General features: G+C 38.5%; 1 protein-coding gene across 1 annotated transcript in view; it reads left to right on the top strand.

The window, feature by feature from the left end:
• The window catches only part of ATAD2 (ATPase family AAA domain containing 2), a 55,582-nt gene that overhangs the window by 18,490 nt on the left and 21,077 nt on the right, over positions 1-16,015 (top strand). Inside the window, exons 10-21 of the mRNA XM_006274409.4 lie at positions 44-152; positions 634-749; positions 2,549-2,723; positions 3,613-3,701; positions 5,815-5,974; positions 7,078-7,168; positions 7,784-8,098; positions 8,377-8,500; positions 9,737-9,923; positions 11,365-11,550; positions 14,125-14,260; positions 14,396-14,592. Of these exons, the coding sequence (XP_006274471.2) occupies positions 44-152; positions 634-749; positions 2,549-2,723; positions 3,613-3,701; positions 5,815-5,974; positions 7,078-7,168; positions 7,784-8,098; positions 8,377-8,500; positions 9,737-9,923; positions 11,365-11,550; positions 14,125-14,260; positions 14,396-14,592 (1,885 nt within the window). The remainder of the gene's footprint in view (positions 1-43; positions 153-633; positions 750-2,548; positions 2,724-3,612; positions 3,702-5,814; positions 5,975-7,077; positions 7,169-7,783; positions 8,099-8,376; positions 8,501-9,736; positions 9,924-11,364; positions 11,551-14,124; positions 14,261-14,395; positions 14,593-16,015) is intronic.

The following is a 16,015-nucleotide window of genomic DNA, read 5'->3' on the forward strand; positions in this document are numbered from 1 at the left end:
ATTTTACTTCTCTCTTCGTCTCTCTCCTTGCCTCGCAAACCAGGTGCCTTCCACTTAACTTTCGAAAAGATGAGTTAAAGGGAGTTCACAAAGATCGAATGAAAATTGGAGCAAGTCTGGCTGATGTTGATCCAATGCAAATAGATTGTTCAGTGAGTGTTTTATATCTCAAATACTGTGAACAAAAGTTCTTTCATTCTTTGGAAAATCTTTATTAAGTTACCTATAATTATCTCTTTACAACTACCTTTGTGCACAACCTGTTCTTCACCCTACTTCAAAATTTCCTTGAATGTGAAGTGCATTTTCTTTTGTAGCCGCACATAATGTTTTTTTCTTTCTTCTGTTCTTTGATCCTTGGTGTAGTATTGCTGTTGAGATTGCAGTATGTTAAATACTGCACTCTCAAATTCCAGACCTTTGGGCCCAGCGATTCAGTCCTCAGTTCTTTTGCAAACAACTATGCACCTTTATCCATCAAACTTTGAGTTGAAAAGGGGGAGGAAAATAGTGCTATCCACATGTGATTGCTTAGAAATTGTAATTTAGCCCTTTTGACATGTGTGAAGTATATTGGTGGGGGGGGGGTGTAACACAACAAACACACACATATATGTAATTATTCCTTTTTAGGTACGATTCAGTAGTGTTGGTGGCCTCTCTACCCATATTTCAGCTCTGAAAGAGATGGTGGTTTTTCCACTACTTTATCCAGAAGTGTTTGAGAGATTCAAAATTCAACCTCCAAGGTAATATATAATTTATTAGAATTTGAAGATTTGTATTTCTGTTTCCTGGAGAATTTTGCATTTTAAGTGTCTTTAGACCTTATCCAAACAGATCAATCCCAAGCATACATCATTTCAAGAGTCAGGTAGTGCATAGTTGAGGCATCTGTTTTAAAATAAGAATATACGAATATGAAAAGTGACCTGGATAAAAATAGCAATTCCAGTTTCTGTATTTTAACTTGACTTCTGACTTCCATGCTAAATATGATCAATTTACAGATGGAGACAGTGTTTCACATCTACATAACTTATTTTGAAATCTAAAGATCTGATTTCTTCCTGCCACCCTGCTCATACATAAATTCTAATATGTGGTTAGAGTATTAGTAATACTGTTTGTTAACGGAGCAAAATAAACTCCGCCTTTCATATCTATTTTGACTGTGTGTTGAGAACTAGAATATAATAATAGATGCTTGTACTAATGAGACACATTTTTTCACTGAGCATATTGTAATAGATGGGAACTTATTGGCATATGATTTGCACACATGGAACAAATATAAGTAGGAGAGCTCCACTTTCCCACGGTATATAAAGCAAAGATTCATGGATTGTAAGGCCAGAAGGGACCTTGGAAGATCATGGGGTCCAGTCCTCTGCAGAAAAGATAGCTGGGGGTCAGGTGACCCCAGCAAGGTGGCTGCTTGGGTAGAACTATGTTGGCAAAAACTCAGTAGAAACCTACTGAAATGTAACTTCAGACTTCTGAAAATGAAAGATTTAAGTTTTACAAGTAACAAGTCTTGGGGTTTTCTTTAATATTACTTTAAACTTCTCTTAATGGCATCTGACTTAATTAACAATTCTAAATGTTAGTATCTGCAAAGACCTCTTGACTTTGCAACACACTGGATCTGTTTTGTTGGGTGGGTGTTGGGCATATCTTGAGCATCCCTGTTTTCATGATAATGTAATTTACTATGGGCTGACCTTGTTTGTGGCTTTCATTGGGAGAGAGGGGTCTATTTTACTAGTTCATCACAGATGAATAAGAGAATGTTGTGCAGGTATTGTAGTAGTGGGAACTTCAACTTTTGAAGAAGATAACCTGTTTAGAGCACTGGACTGGACCTTGAATTCAGTCTTCATTTGCAGATTTTGCTACAAACTGTAGAACTTTAGGAAATCACTTAATTATTTTGTTTCTTTGTTTCTTACTTTGTAAAATGAGGATGATCTCTGTCTCTCTCTCTCCCTGTCTTTTTTAACTTGTTTGTTTGGATTGGAACCAATGTGTACATATATAATAGGGAAAATAATTTCCTCTTATTGGCGAAATACTAAGACCTTTGTAATATAGAAAGCTTAGACTTGATCAGGGTGCTTATGCTCTGGTCAGATCTGGACTGTGGGACTCCTGGTGGGTTAGATTGAAGGGCAAGCAGTGGCTTGTCAGCACAGCCCTCGCTCACTCATTTGCCAATGACCAGTTCTAATAGAGTCCTGAATTCTGCAGTAGGCCATACCCACTGCAATCCAAGCCCCCAAATTCCCTGGTGTGCCAGCAGATCTGTGGGCCATGTATTTAACACCCCTAGACTAGATAGTAGCAATACGGTCAGGCTTTTAAAGTTGCATAGATAATAACATATTTTTGCTAAATAAAAGTGTGTGTTTGTGTCCATGCTAAATTGTACACATTTTGATTATTTGTTTACCTGTTACCCTGCATATTGATTGCTACTTAAGCTCTTGAAAATATGTTCCTTTCTAAGGTATCCTAACTGAAACATGGAAATTCATGTGTTTTACAGAGGCTGTCTGTTCTATGGTCCACCTGGTACTGGAAAGACCCTTGTGGCCAGAGCGCTTGCTAACGAATGCAGTCAGGGTGATAGGAGAGTAGCATTCTTTATGAGAAAAGGAGCTGATTGCTTGAGTAAGTGGGTGGGAGAATCTGAACGACAGCTCCGATTGTTATTTGATCAGGTAAGTGTACTGCAGTGTACTGCTTACTGCCAGTAACATCCATAGTTTACGGTTTCATAATGCTTTTCATAAGGCCTTGCTTTCAGTTGTTTAGAATTTTGCCACGTTTTAATGCGTTAAGAAGTTTTACACATCTGGGTGTCTTCAAACTGAATCTTTTTTTTTTTTTGAAGTTGTAATAAAAAAAATTCAGTCTCTTCCATAGAAAGAGATTGCAGAGAAATGTGCGGGTTTTGTCTATATCTTAGAAAAAAAGAAAAATATTGCATCTTCTCACTGAGCAGTCCAGGCATCTCCACACTAGAGCTTGGGCTTGGAACTTTAGGCACAGGAGAGAGAGGTGGGAAAAGAAAAAGTTGCAGGAGCCAGGAAAGGATTCGGGATATGAAGAGAGAGGAATAAACATAGTCTGAGGGCAAGATCCACTACGTAAGCATGTTTGCCTCCAGAACCTGTAACTTAAAGACTTAGAAATCCTGCTTTCTTCTGAAGTCAGTAAAGAGATGAGAAACCTATAGGCAAGGACACCCTCCACCCCAAATGACGATTTCATATACAGCATTATAACCTATCACTTGTTCTAATTACTCAGTTAACTGAAAAAGTAGTGGTCACTGCTCCTGATCTAATATACCTTCTGATGACTTTTGGTAGAGAGGTACATGATATAATATTTCTGGTTTTATTATCTTGGGGTAGTGGCACTTGTTTTGGCTTTTTTTTCATCAAAAAGTATGCTCACACAACCTTGATTTGGGAACTTCTTAACTTTTGAAGGCGTAATATTTGCAGCGATTACTTTTTTAAATGAAGGTGGGGTGGCTTTTTTGGATGTGATAATATATTTCTCACACTTCCAGTATTTCTGAGCCTGTTGTTGTTGTTTTAGGCCTATCAGATGCGGCCTTCAATCATTTTCTTTGATGAGATAGATGGTCTGGCTCCTGTACGATCAAGTAGACAAGACCAGATTCACAGGTATTGCACTTTGACAATTTCCCTCTTTTTAACATAATATTCCTGATGGTCTGAAGGGGAGAAGCTGCAGACTTTTTGTAGGAGGAGGCACCCACATATCTGAGCAGTGTATTGCAGGTAATTAGAGCTTGCACTGCTACCAAGGTCAGTATGATTTGATTTAATTTTACAATGGAGTTTCTTATATTCTCCAGTACAGCTTTTCAAATGAAATCATATCTCCAGCCTGTCCATTTGCTTTTTTAGTGGAGTAGTTGGTGTTATCATTTTCACATCATAAATGAACAATAGGCCCATGTAGTGTTTGCAGCCCTAATGAAGTATTTCAAAGAAAATTTTACACTTTGTGTGGTAATGAGACAAAACTTTATAGGAAAAAGAAAAAAAATTTTTAGTCTTGCAAAAGATTTCAGTCAAATGTAAATGAGCACAATTATGTTTGCAGTCTCTGTGCCATCTGAAGAAATGCTGAGAAAACTAAATGGGTTCTTTTGAATCTAATGGGTTGTCAGCCTTGAAATCTAATGTACATAAAGTACATGCTTTCTTCATCATTGGATTTTGTTAAAGGGTGTTGATGCTGTCATGGTTTCCTAAAATGAGAAAATTAGAAGTTTCCCCCTATATCCACCTCTCATCTAAACTGTTTGCATCTCTGTACAAAAAGTACAGAGAAAGAAGAGGTGTATCCTTTCTAAAGCACTGTGTCAATTGCTTCTTGCTTGCTGAAAAAGCAACACTAAGACTTCTGGGTCATGATAGTCTTTCCAAATGCAGTTCTGTACTTTCAGCTGCATAGTTTTGATGGTCAGGGAACATGCAAGAAACAAGGCTTCTTTGGTAGTATCTTGTACTGGACCAACTATGTATTTGGGAGAGATATTAGCTTAGCTTTTTGGCATAGTTAATTTTCCTCTTATCGGTGCTGATCCAATATGGACCAATATATTGGTACATCTCTAATATCTTAGGGAGCTTGTGAAATGTTTCTGGGTTGGGGATTTGAGGGTTAGTTTTAAGTTTTTTTTCTTGAAGCTGATCTATAAACTATTTGACCTCTTTTGAGTTCAGTTTGAATATTGATGTAGTGTGTTCTCTAAGTTCCTTTTAACAGTTGGTGTCAGACAGTCATCTGTTAGCTTAACTGATGTAGCCTTCATGTGATTGAAGGTGTGTGATTCCTCCTTCGTCTCATGGTTTGATTACTATTTTGTTGTTAAATCTGAGAATACAGCTTTTTTTTTTTTTTTTTTTCCTAAGGAGGGAGGCTGTGGTGTTGCCTTTGTTTGCTGAGAATTCCCTGGTTACCTTTTTCTAAAGCAGTCAATGAAATGATTCAAGGTATGGTTGTCTGCTGGAAGGTGTCTAGTCAAATGTTTGGTTTTTTTTGTTGTTTGTTTTCTCAGGATCTGGTGACAGGTCACCAGAGTGGTCCTGTCCTGGTTGTAGAAGAATTTCAGGTGAAGTTGACCAAAGACTTCTTCCAATTCTCCACATATTAATATTTTGTCAGGTCTTCAGTCCCTGCGGAAGTTTAGGTCTTTGGAAGACATGGATATTTCAGATTTCTTACCACGAGTGTTGTGATAAGTTCATGGTGTTGATGCAGTGGTCCTGGCTTCTTCTATTTTTCTTTTATATTAGTTGGAGTAAATATGTACGTCCTTTTTAAGTCAATTCCAGTTTAGCTCAATGAATCTACAAGTAATAATTCCCTACCCTCTCACCTTTTCCTTTTTGAATGATTTTTTTATTGGATTGTTTAACCAACTGCCCTTCTCTTATCTTGAAGCTGTTTCTGATGACTTCTCTTTACTCCACAGTTTACAACCTGTTTTCGCTTGCATTTGGCATTACAGCAGTGGCTTGCATGTATCTTGGTATTTAGCTTAAGGTGTACCTGCTACTTTCTGAGACATGAGGACAGTTTATGGCCAACAATTTGGCTAACATCTCTCCCAAATATACAGTTGGTCCAATAAAGCATATTACCAAAGGAACCGTGCTTCTTACCTAACACTGATGTTTGATTCCTTGTCTGAATCTTAAGAGTGATTATGCACAATGTAATAAGTTTGGGAAGCTAACATGACATAATGTTTTTTCCCCCTAGTTCTATTGTATCTACACTACTTGCACTTATGGATGGTTTAGATAGCAGAGGAGAGATTGTAGTGATTGGAGCCACCAACAGATTAGATTCGATAGATCCTGCTTTACGACGACCTGGGCGCTTTGATAGAGAATTCCTTTTCACCTTGCCAGATAAAGAAGTAAGAAATACGATTTGCCTTTAACATTTAAAAGTGTAAAATTTTGTGTCTAGTCTAGGTGTTATGGTTTAATGAAAAGATGCTCAGGAGTGGCTACTTTGGAGGGGGTGGGGGGGAGTGTGCTTCACAATTTGCATAAAAGAATGGTATCCAGGAGGTAATGTATTAGTGTTTGTGTAAGGTAGACACCGTACTAAGAGAGCATAGCTGTTGTCAAAATTGTCTAGTGTAATTTATGTTATTTTTTAATATAGATCCAGGAACTACTTCAGGAAGTGCAAATCTTAGGCTCAATTGGAAAAAAAGAGTAGGATAAAATACGCATTGTGGATTTGCTAGTTCAGGATAATCGTTTAGTGAACAGTATTTGTTGATATTGAGTGCGTCTACACAAGACGCTACAATTCAGTAGCAATGAACTACTGCACCATAGCTTGTTGCTACGATGCAGTAGCATCACCGGGTACAAACCATGACAGTCATGTTACTGTGCAGTAGCATCTAAAAAAAACAAAAAACCCTGTGCAGCGACAGTACTGTGCAGTACCACTGGTTACTGTGTAGTCATTTAGTACTTGGTACTAAATGACTGCACAGTAGCAACTACGCAGTCCGCTGCTCATGTAGACGCAGCTATTGTTGCATAGAACATTTGTTCCCATTGGTCTAAAAAAAGAAGCTGTGAAATTAAGAATTAAAATGTTAAAGAAAGAACTAGATGGACTAATGTGTCCCAACTTAAACACGTGATCCTATGTTATGAGCTTTCCTGAAGGAAAATTTTTGCCTTAGTTGGAAATGGCAATGATTCTTCCAAGATCACAAGAAGTAAAATTGTAGAGAGAATACACCCTTCCCCCTGCCCCCAGGAGCCTTAAATGCTTATAATATTTTTAAATTGTGTATACTTTCTCCTAGGGGGTCATTTACTATAAATTTAATCATCTTCAATTTGTCGAAAAGTACAGAAAGTTATACTCCTAGAATATTAAAATTATCTTGTTAAAACAAGAAGTGATTTATATTGCTGTCACCTTAACTGCAATATTTTTGCAGGAAGAACAAGTGGGGAATGTGTGTTTTTAAAAAAACTTTATTCCTAGGCTAGAAAAGAGATCCTCAAGATTCACACAAGAGACTGGAACCCTAAGCCGTTGGATACTTTTCTTGAAGAATTAGCAGAAAAATGTGTTGGTAAGCAAAAACCAAGTGGTCTAATAAAAGATGTCACCTCTACCATGAGTTCTGATTCCTTTGGTGTAAGATAAGAGAACCAGAGAGTTCTCAAGATGAATTACATGACTAACAAAATTAAATAAAAATAATCTTATCTAAAAGCTAAATACTGAAGGAAGTATTATAGGAATTTTTTTTTTTTTTGTCCACTATAACATTTGAGGATCCATTTAATGGAAATATAGAACTTTCTCTGTAATCACTGTCATGAACCTTCACCCCTTGCTAGAAGAATATCTGTTTTTAGGTGATTTTAGTGCAGCTTGGTCAGTTAAGGACCCAACTTTGTTATGAGCAAAACTCCTATGTTTTCCAGGGCCTTGTTGAAATCACTGAGAAACCAGCACAGGCAGAGTTGTTACCCATTTGTGTATTGGTGACTTATATGTGTCTTAGGAGAATGAGACTTTTCCCATCCTTTTTCTCACGAAAAGACAAACAGTTTTGCCTGTGTTTTTTGCTTTTGTCTCTGCTAAGTGAGGAACTTTGGTACTCTAGATTTGTTCATGCTGTTTTTGCATCTTTTGGGATGTCTGAGAATGTTGGAACTAAATGAACTTGTTTCAATCACAGGATACTGTGGTGCAGATATTAAGTCCATATGTGCTGAAGCTGCTTTGTGCGCTTTACGTCGACGTTATCCTCAAATATACACTAGCAGTGAGAAGTTGCAGTTGGATATCTCTTCTATTAAAATAACAGCCAAGGATTTTGTTGTGGCTATGCAAAAGACTGTACCAGCTTCTCAGAGGGCTGTTACATCGCCCAGTCAAGCACTCTCACCTGTTTCAAAACCCCTGCTCGAAACCACGCTTCACAAAATTTTAGAGGCCTTAAACAGAGTTTTTCCACATGCAGAGCTTGGATTAAGTAAAGGACAAAAATCAGGTAAAGATTCCCTTATAATATTTTAAGGTATTCTGCATTTTTTACTAGTTCTGTTGCAGCAAAAGCTTGTAATTTGTGTCACAATTCAGAAGCCTAAGAGCTTGGAAATTACCATATTGTAGCAGACCTATGATTCACTGAGGCAAAACAGTGAAGGTGGTGGTGATCTAATAGGAATCAGAATCTCATGGATTTGGGCATTTATTGAGAAATGTGGTTGCTTCAAGCAGGAGAATGCAGCTACTTAGAAATGATCAATTCTATTGGGTTTTTTTCAGATGTTGCAAATCATATTTTAGAAAATGGTTTAATGTACAGTGATGAGGAGTCCCCTTCAATGTTTGAAGATGACCTTTTTCAAAAAACACCTAAGCGGAAAGAAAACTTCCTCAATTTCAACAGGTGAACGTTTTTTGTCTTGCAAGTAAATTCAGACTGCTGCTTCTTTTAGTTACAAGGAGTGTATGTGTATGTGTGCATACGTAATCTTTGACAGAAATAAACAAGGCTACTGTAGAAGCAAGAAAGTAAACTTGTAGTTAAATACCTGATGACAACTGCTCAAATTTAGGAGAAAAGTCTCTTATCCTTCAAGAAGATCGCCAGATGAAAGGCAAAAGAATTCTTGAAGTGTGTGGATGAATATTAAGGTCCAGCATATATTTGAAAACAATAATTCTACTGTAACTAAAAGATTTTTCTCTTTGCTTGTAATTATATAATTATTTGCTTAGTTTGACAACGGTTCGTGTTCGTTCTCTCTCTCTCTCTCAAACTATGCAGTTTAAATTAAGTGATTGTCACAAAAACACTTGATTGAAAAGTCATCTTATTGTGGAATCTTAATTTGGTTTGCACGGTCTGTTGTTTTACCCAAATCTCTTACGCTGGCTGGGGAAATTCTCTTATTTACTAAACTTAAAGACCTATCATGTTAGAGTCTGATACATCAGGGGTGTCCAACCCATGGCCTGCAGGCCAGATCTGGCCCCCATGTATCATCCAGCCTGTGGGGCTCCCTTTTGGTCTGCAAATTTGGCAGCACAGAAGTAGGGGCACTGCTCCCCTGCTGACAAATTTTTGGACCCATGGGGAGGCCCGTGGGCTGAATGCAGTGGCCCTGCATGCTGGATTGGGTGATCCAGGCCTGAATCCCAGCATGTGGGATATATTCTGGCCCACAGGCTAGCACTGTCCCCTTCATCTGGCTTGCAGAGTCAAAAGGCTAAGCAGAACTGTGATATATCAAGTGTGGTGTGATAATTATGGTTGCAAAAAACAGTACTTCTCTCAAACCTCGAGAGTGTTTTGTTGCCTGTGTCAAAAAGTGTGTGGAAAGATGAACTAAATAACAATACATCAGTGATGGAAGTAATATTAAGTCCTTACTGTAACCTGTAAGTTATGCTACTGAATTTTGTTACTTTTTCTGGTATCTTGGATGTCCTCCCATATCTATGTACAAGCAGAATTATGGAAAAGCCAAAAGTATTCTCTTATTTCTTTTTAAATACTAGATTTACAGTAGAGTGCACAGACACTGAACACCCAAACTTTCATTCATTAATGGAATTATTTTGCGTAAGATTTCTTTAGAAATCTATCTGAAATGTCCTGGTTTTCCAATTCTTTTTTTAGAAGTGCTTATCACCAGCCAACTTCTTACAGACCACGACTCTTAATAGCTGGAGAGCCAGGCTATGGACAGAGCTCTCATTTGGCTCCAGCAGTAATACATGCCTTAGAAAAGTTTGCAGTGTACACATTGGAGCTCTCAGTCTTGTTTGGCATTAGCACTACATCACCTGAAGAAACATGTGCACAGGTAATTTTTGTTCCCCATCTCCAAACCTTTTCAGACTTGTGGGCTCCCTGGGCCCTATGGGCTGCCTGCTTCCAGTGGACGGGGCAAAAAGCAGAAGCTGGGAGAGGGAAGGGGGGCCCAGTGACCCTGGCAGGAGCTGCAAGAAAACAGTAACTGAGGTGCCCCCATTATATGGCTCTTGTCATCCTAGTATCTCAGTATTTCAGTTTTTAGTTACCACCGCAGTATGTTCATGAGGTAGAGAATCATTGCTATTCCTGTTCTACAACAGGGGAGTGGAGAAACCAAGAAACTGAACGACTTGTCTGACTGGCAGAACACACTTATGGTGGAGTTCAGACTTGAGATGATGCTGTCAAGGCTTGGGGTCTCATTGTCAGAGTCTCCTTTCTCACTCCCTGAAATCTGAGAGTATCAATATCCATATTAAAATAATGCATATTTATTTGGTAATCCCTTAGGAGAATGTCATTCCATTTGTGACTTCCAGTTCACTTCACGTTCCCAGAAGAGAGCTCTCTAAAATACATATATTGATCTTCCATTATAATCCATCCTCTCCATTTTTAATATTAATTTTTTTTTCCTTGTTCTTTAAGAATGGGCTCTTCCCACACTGCTTTCTTGGGTATCTAAACTGGTTCATATGCACAATAAGAAAATATTTTAAATTACAAAGCAAAGCATTAACATTTTTGATGGATGCTTTTGCAGACTTTAACATGTCACCCTCTGCCTAGAAGTGTCATTTTCATAGTAATGTTCAAATTGGCTTGCAGTGTGTGCAGGTTCTACAGCAGGCAATGCATTCATTTTTCATATAATAAACATACATACAAGAAAAATTCAATATCTTCCATGTTTCAGGGTTGTTGGTTGTAGCCATGTTGGTCTAAGGACATAGGTAGACAAGGTTCTTTGGGTAAATGTGATATCTTTTATTAGACTAACTAAATAGTTGGGAAAAAATACTTTATTTTTGCATCTTGGCTTCTAATCTACCCAAGAGAGCACCCAAACCAACAACAGACAATCTTTCCAATGCCTGAAGAAGGGCGTTTGTGCCCGAAAACTTGCAATAAACATTTTTTCCAACTATTTAGTTCATGTAATAAAAGATATCACGTTTACCCAAAGAACCTTGACTGTGGTAAAAATGGTAAGCAGTAACAAACTAATGTCTCTTTCTATAAACAAGTTCATTAACAATTCACTGTAATTTACTGAACTTTAAGACATGCCAGGTTAGAATCTGATATATCAGGGGTGCTCAACTCCTTGCCCTTAGGCCAGAGCTGAGGTAACTTTCTTTACTGAGAGCTGTGCCTAGCCAGTGGTGCCTTACTTAATCATTATTGTTTCATAGCTGATATTTCTATTTTATTAGTGACCTTTTCCATTATTTCACAATGTTTCTCTGTCGTATACTTTGTTTTACTAGTTAATCCGTGAAGCCAAGAGAACAGCGCCAAGTATAATTTATATTCCACATGTCCACTTATGGTGGGAGACAGTTGGATTCACGTTAAGAGCTACATTTACAACAATATTACAGAATATTCCATCGTTTGCTCCAGTGTTGCTACTTGCAACATCAGATATGTGCTATGCAGCTCTGCCACAAGAGGTATTGTTTATCCATGGGACTTGTGTATGGTAATTATGTAGCTCCAAAATCAGTGGTTCTAAAAAAACAAACTAAACAAAGAAACCTAGGCTTTAATTGTGGTGGCTGTAAAGAAAATCTCCAAATGTGGACAGAGGTAATGAAGTCTATCTGAATTTGTAAGCGCTGAAAATCAGCTTTGAAAGATGTGAACTCCCATTCTATCTTGTTGCCATGTTAATACTGCAGTTCATGACAGTGTTTAAATAGCAACATTAACAATGCCACTCATCTAATGTACTTGACCAACATTCTTCAATTTCCTGAAGTATCTTTCATTGAGCAAAGTGGATTGGGAAGTTTGGCTCATTGGGGGCTATGGGGAAAAGAAACGTTTTCTCAGTGGCCTCTTCCCTGTTGAAAAGTAGGAGGGAAAAGCATTGAATGATTTCAAATTTAACAAAATACAGGTTTCTCTCACTTTATGTGGGTTCCGTAAGTGCAAATTTGCTCTTATGGGATGACCCTTTTTATACCAAAAATTCATTATATGCGAGGTAAATTCACTCTTATGCAACTGGTGTGGTGGAAGCCCACAGTCAGCTGCTTTTGTGCCGGTGCATTGTGGGAGTAGCACCATAGGTGGAGGAAGAAAAAATTATCTGAGGGGCTGAGCCGGGTGGTGGTGCCTGGTCCAGGCTGCAGCACCAGTCCCTGCGGCCCGGCCCCATCAGCATGGCACCCCAGGAGCTGAGAGCCATGAAGCCTCTCAGCAGCAGCGCCCATGTCCGCGGCTCAGGGCAGCTGGTGCCCACGCTTCCAGAGCTGCAGCTGTCTCAGGAGTGGCACGACACCATGTCAGTACAGTCAGGGGGCTCAGTACAATTGAGGTCTTGGAACATATCCCTGTTTGTTACATTGTAAAGTGGAGTCCCTTTGTGTGAATTAGAGTTATGCGCTGTTTTCCAGGAACACATGTACAACATAAAGCAAGAGAAACCTGTATCATGTTGTCTCCTAAAACTTTTCCAGGTGTCACATGAGTAAGAGTTGTTTAGCTTAATGAGATTTCAGTTAGTTGATGGAAGGGGAGAAGGGGTTAAGTATCCTTACAAATTAGATTGAGGCTTTTTGAAAAACAGTTTTTTAAAAGTGTGCTTCTGCTACATTATAATTTTGATTATTATAGGTTTTAATCTAAATATTTTACTAGTAAAATATCCTACCATGTAAGGCAAAAGGGAGATTTGAAAATTAAGGCTCTGCTCTGGAAAGTACTTACTAGACCAGTGATTCTCAACCAGGTGGTTGGGGTACCCTGAGGTGCCACAAGATCCTTTAAAGGGTGCCGCAGGAAGTATGAGGAAATAATCAAATAGGCGGGCTCAGGCTTTGTGTGTGAAGAAATAAGCAGCTGGGCAGGCAGGGCTTGAGCCTGCCCTTCGCTGCTCGCTTTCCCCCTCTGCAAGGAGGTAACTGTAATAAATATATTAGTTTTTGAAATGGAATTCTGCTCAGTTCACATAAGCTATAGAGACATGCCTCAACTCCGACAAGGGGGGGATCCTCAGGTCTAAAATGGTTCCGAACTACTGTACTAAACCAAAATGCAACCTTACTTGACTTCAGCCTGATGAAACCCTGCATGCAGATCAGGGGCCCACGTGCCGCCACCCCACCCTTGCCCTCCAAGAAGAGCTGGGCAAATGATCAGAGAGCTAAGGGAAGGGATCAGAGAGCTAAGGGAAGGGATCGGAGAGCTGGGGAATCGAACCGGGAGCTAAATGTCCATATCAGAGCAGTCCTTTCTCCTCCTCTTTACCCTCCCTCTTCTTAGTTTTTGTTTCACTGCAAGCCTGGCTCCGAAACTTCAAAATTCTCCAAAACATTTCTGAAACGTTTCGGAGTCTTCCGGATTCAGTGATTCGGGTGCTGAAATGGCCCGAAACACCTCCGAAATGAAACAGCTGCTGAAATTTTGCACAGCCCTACTATTTACTTCGCAGTTTTTGTGTGTGTGTTGTGTCACTAATGTTCTGCATTCATCTTTTTCACCTTAATTTTTCTAAAATGCTCATCTTAATAGTGGAAAAAATCCTTAGAAGAATTTCAGATTCTAATTAAAAGCCTGAAACAATAAGTACAAAAAAAAAAAAGAAATCCTCATTAATAATGTCATACCATAATATGGAAAAAAAACCAAAAACTGGCAACATGTAATGACAATATAATATCAAATCTGCTTATCAACACGGGCCAAACTGCTGCCTGTCATATAATTCAGTCCACAGTATAACAATGCATTTGAAAATGCAGTGTAAAAATGTGGGCATTGGTGGTCTAAATGAACTAAATTTATTATTCATCAAGCAGTTGCTTCAATTTAGGTGGAACTTTAAAGATGTCCCCTCCAACCACTTCTTAATAGCATGATACTAATCCTTGGAAATCTAGCTTTTAGGGCCAAAAAGATAAATTATCAATGATGCTTCTGTACTCTGCTGTTCACATGGTTGCTGTTCAGTCTAGAAATAAAATGCTAGTACAAAACTCTTGTAGTTTATTTTAAATGGTTGGGTTTTTTTCTCCCCTCAGGTGCAGGAACTGTTTGTTGATGATTATGGAGAAGTTTTCAATGTCACATTGCCTAACAGTGAAGAAAGAAGAAAATTTTTTGAGGATTTAATTTTACACCAAGCTGCTAAACCTCCTGTATCAAAAAAGAAAGCAGGTTAGGATGTGCTACAAACATCTGCCTTCTAACCTCTCTGCAACCTTCCAATATCTATTTTGGTAATAAATACAAGTTTAGGATTGCATTAAAATGCATCCCATAAGTTGCCAAAACTTTTTTGTCTGACTTAAGTTTTGCAGGCATTGGAAGTCCTTCCAGTAGCCCCACCACCTGAGCCACGACAACTGACAGAGGAGGAGGTGAAACGGCTTGAGGAGCAGGAGGAAGATACGTTACGTGAGCTTAGGATTTTCTTAAGGAATGTTACTCACAGACTGGCTATTGACAAACGTTTCAGGGCATTTACTAAACCTGTGGACCCAGAGGAGGTAAAGTAAAAGGTTGATCTAAACTTTTTTTTTTCCTATGAATTGGAACAGTCTTAGTATGGTTTGGTTTAGTTTACAGAAAGTGGAGTCAGTACTTCTCTTTGGCTAGCTTTGTGCTAAATAAAATAACATTTGTTTGATCCCACCTTGAAAGGTTCTGCCTTGCATAATGCAGGGCTGATAGCTCACACATACTTGTATTATAATTTGACTCAATGGACCTTCAAGTGTAGGAGACTTCTTTCTCAAATTAGTATCATGAATAAGTGGTATTTCCCTCACTGTTCTCTTATTGACAGGTTTTGTGTTTGTTTACTGTGACGTCAGATTTTCTTTACTCCATTTTTTTCTTTTTAAATTCTGTTAATATATCATCTGTCTTTGAGCTATTATATCTTTTAGGGCCATTTCATGTTCTTCCCCTGAACAAGCTTAACCCAACGACCGTTTTCCAAGTGGTAGAAATAATTAGTAGTTCTCCTTCCTTTTTTATATAAAGTTTTCACTGCAGAGCTCATCCATAAGTTGGCACTTTTTTGCCTCTAGTACAGTTTTTTTAGACCCGAGGGATTATTTTTTCCTGTTTCTGTTTTGACAGGTAAAATAAACTTTTAACTTGACAAACTACTTGATCTTTGACTTTTTTCTATGCTCATCTCAGAATGTAGGATATAGATCACTTCTGCCATAAAATGGGAGGTATATTGTGAAGTGCTGACCTCTTGCCTATGAAGGGCTTGCTAGCTCTCATAGCTGAGTTACCTTTTATCTTGAAATGAACTTTGGTTCGTTTCCTTGGCCTGTTAATACAGGGCTTGTAGAAAGGAGATGATGAGATAAGGTTCTTTAGTTATTTAAGCAGTATCACAAGCCTAGACAGCCTCTTGGGTCCTCAGCCCAGCATGCAGCAAGCCAGTGTTGTGGGAATGAGTACTGCAGGTCTGATTCTTGAGAGAGCTGCAAATCCAGGAAGTGCATGCTAACAGGCGCATGTATATGATACAGTGTAATTCTTGCCATTTTTAACTTGACAAGCTTAATCATTTTTCTAACAAAGGTTTCTGCTTGGAGAATATAGAATTTTGCATGGCTTTTTCTTTCAACCAAAGATTTTTGTTTGTCGTCGTTTTTTTTTTAATCCTCAACCCAATGATGTTAGGATTTGGGGAGAGACAAAGGAGTATGTATTGCTTTTAGCCTTGCAAACAAAAGATTCTCAAATGTATGGACTTTTGTTTCCTCATTTGCTTTAAGGCATTCTGGCTTGCTTTTAGAAACTTGAGTACCACCATAGTTGGCTTAGTGAGCAGGCTTTGGTATATGTGCATATTCGTGACGGCAGTGAAAAGCAGCTTTCTTTACTTTTAAATACTTTTTAACACCTGCTTTTCTTCAGTTAAAAAGAAAACATGAAGCACTCTTC

The sequence above is a fragment of the Alligator mississippiensis genome, chromosome 3 (assembly GCF_030867095.1).
Source record: "Alligator mississippiensis isolate rAllMis1 chromosome 3, rAllMis1, whole genome shotgun sequence".
Taxonomy (NCBI): domain Eukaryota; kingdom Metazoa; phylum Chordata; order Crocodylia; family Alligatoridae; genus Alligator; species Alligator mississippiensis.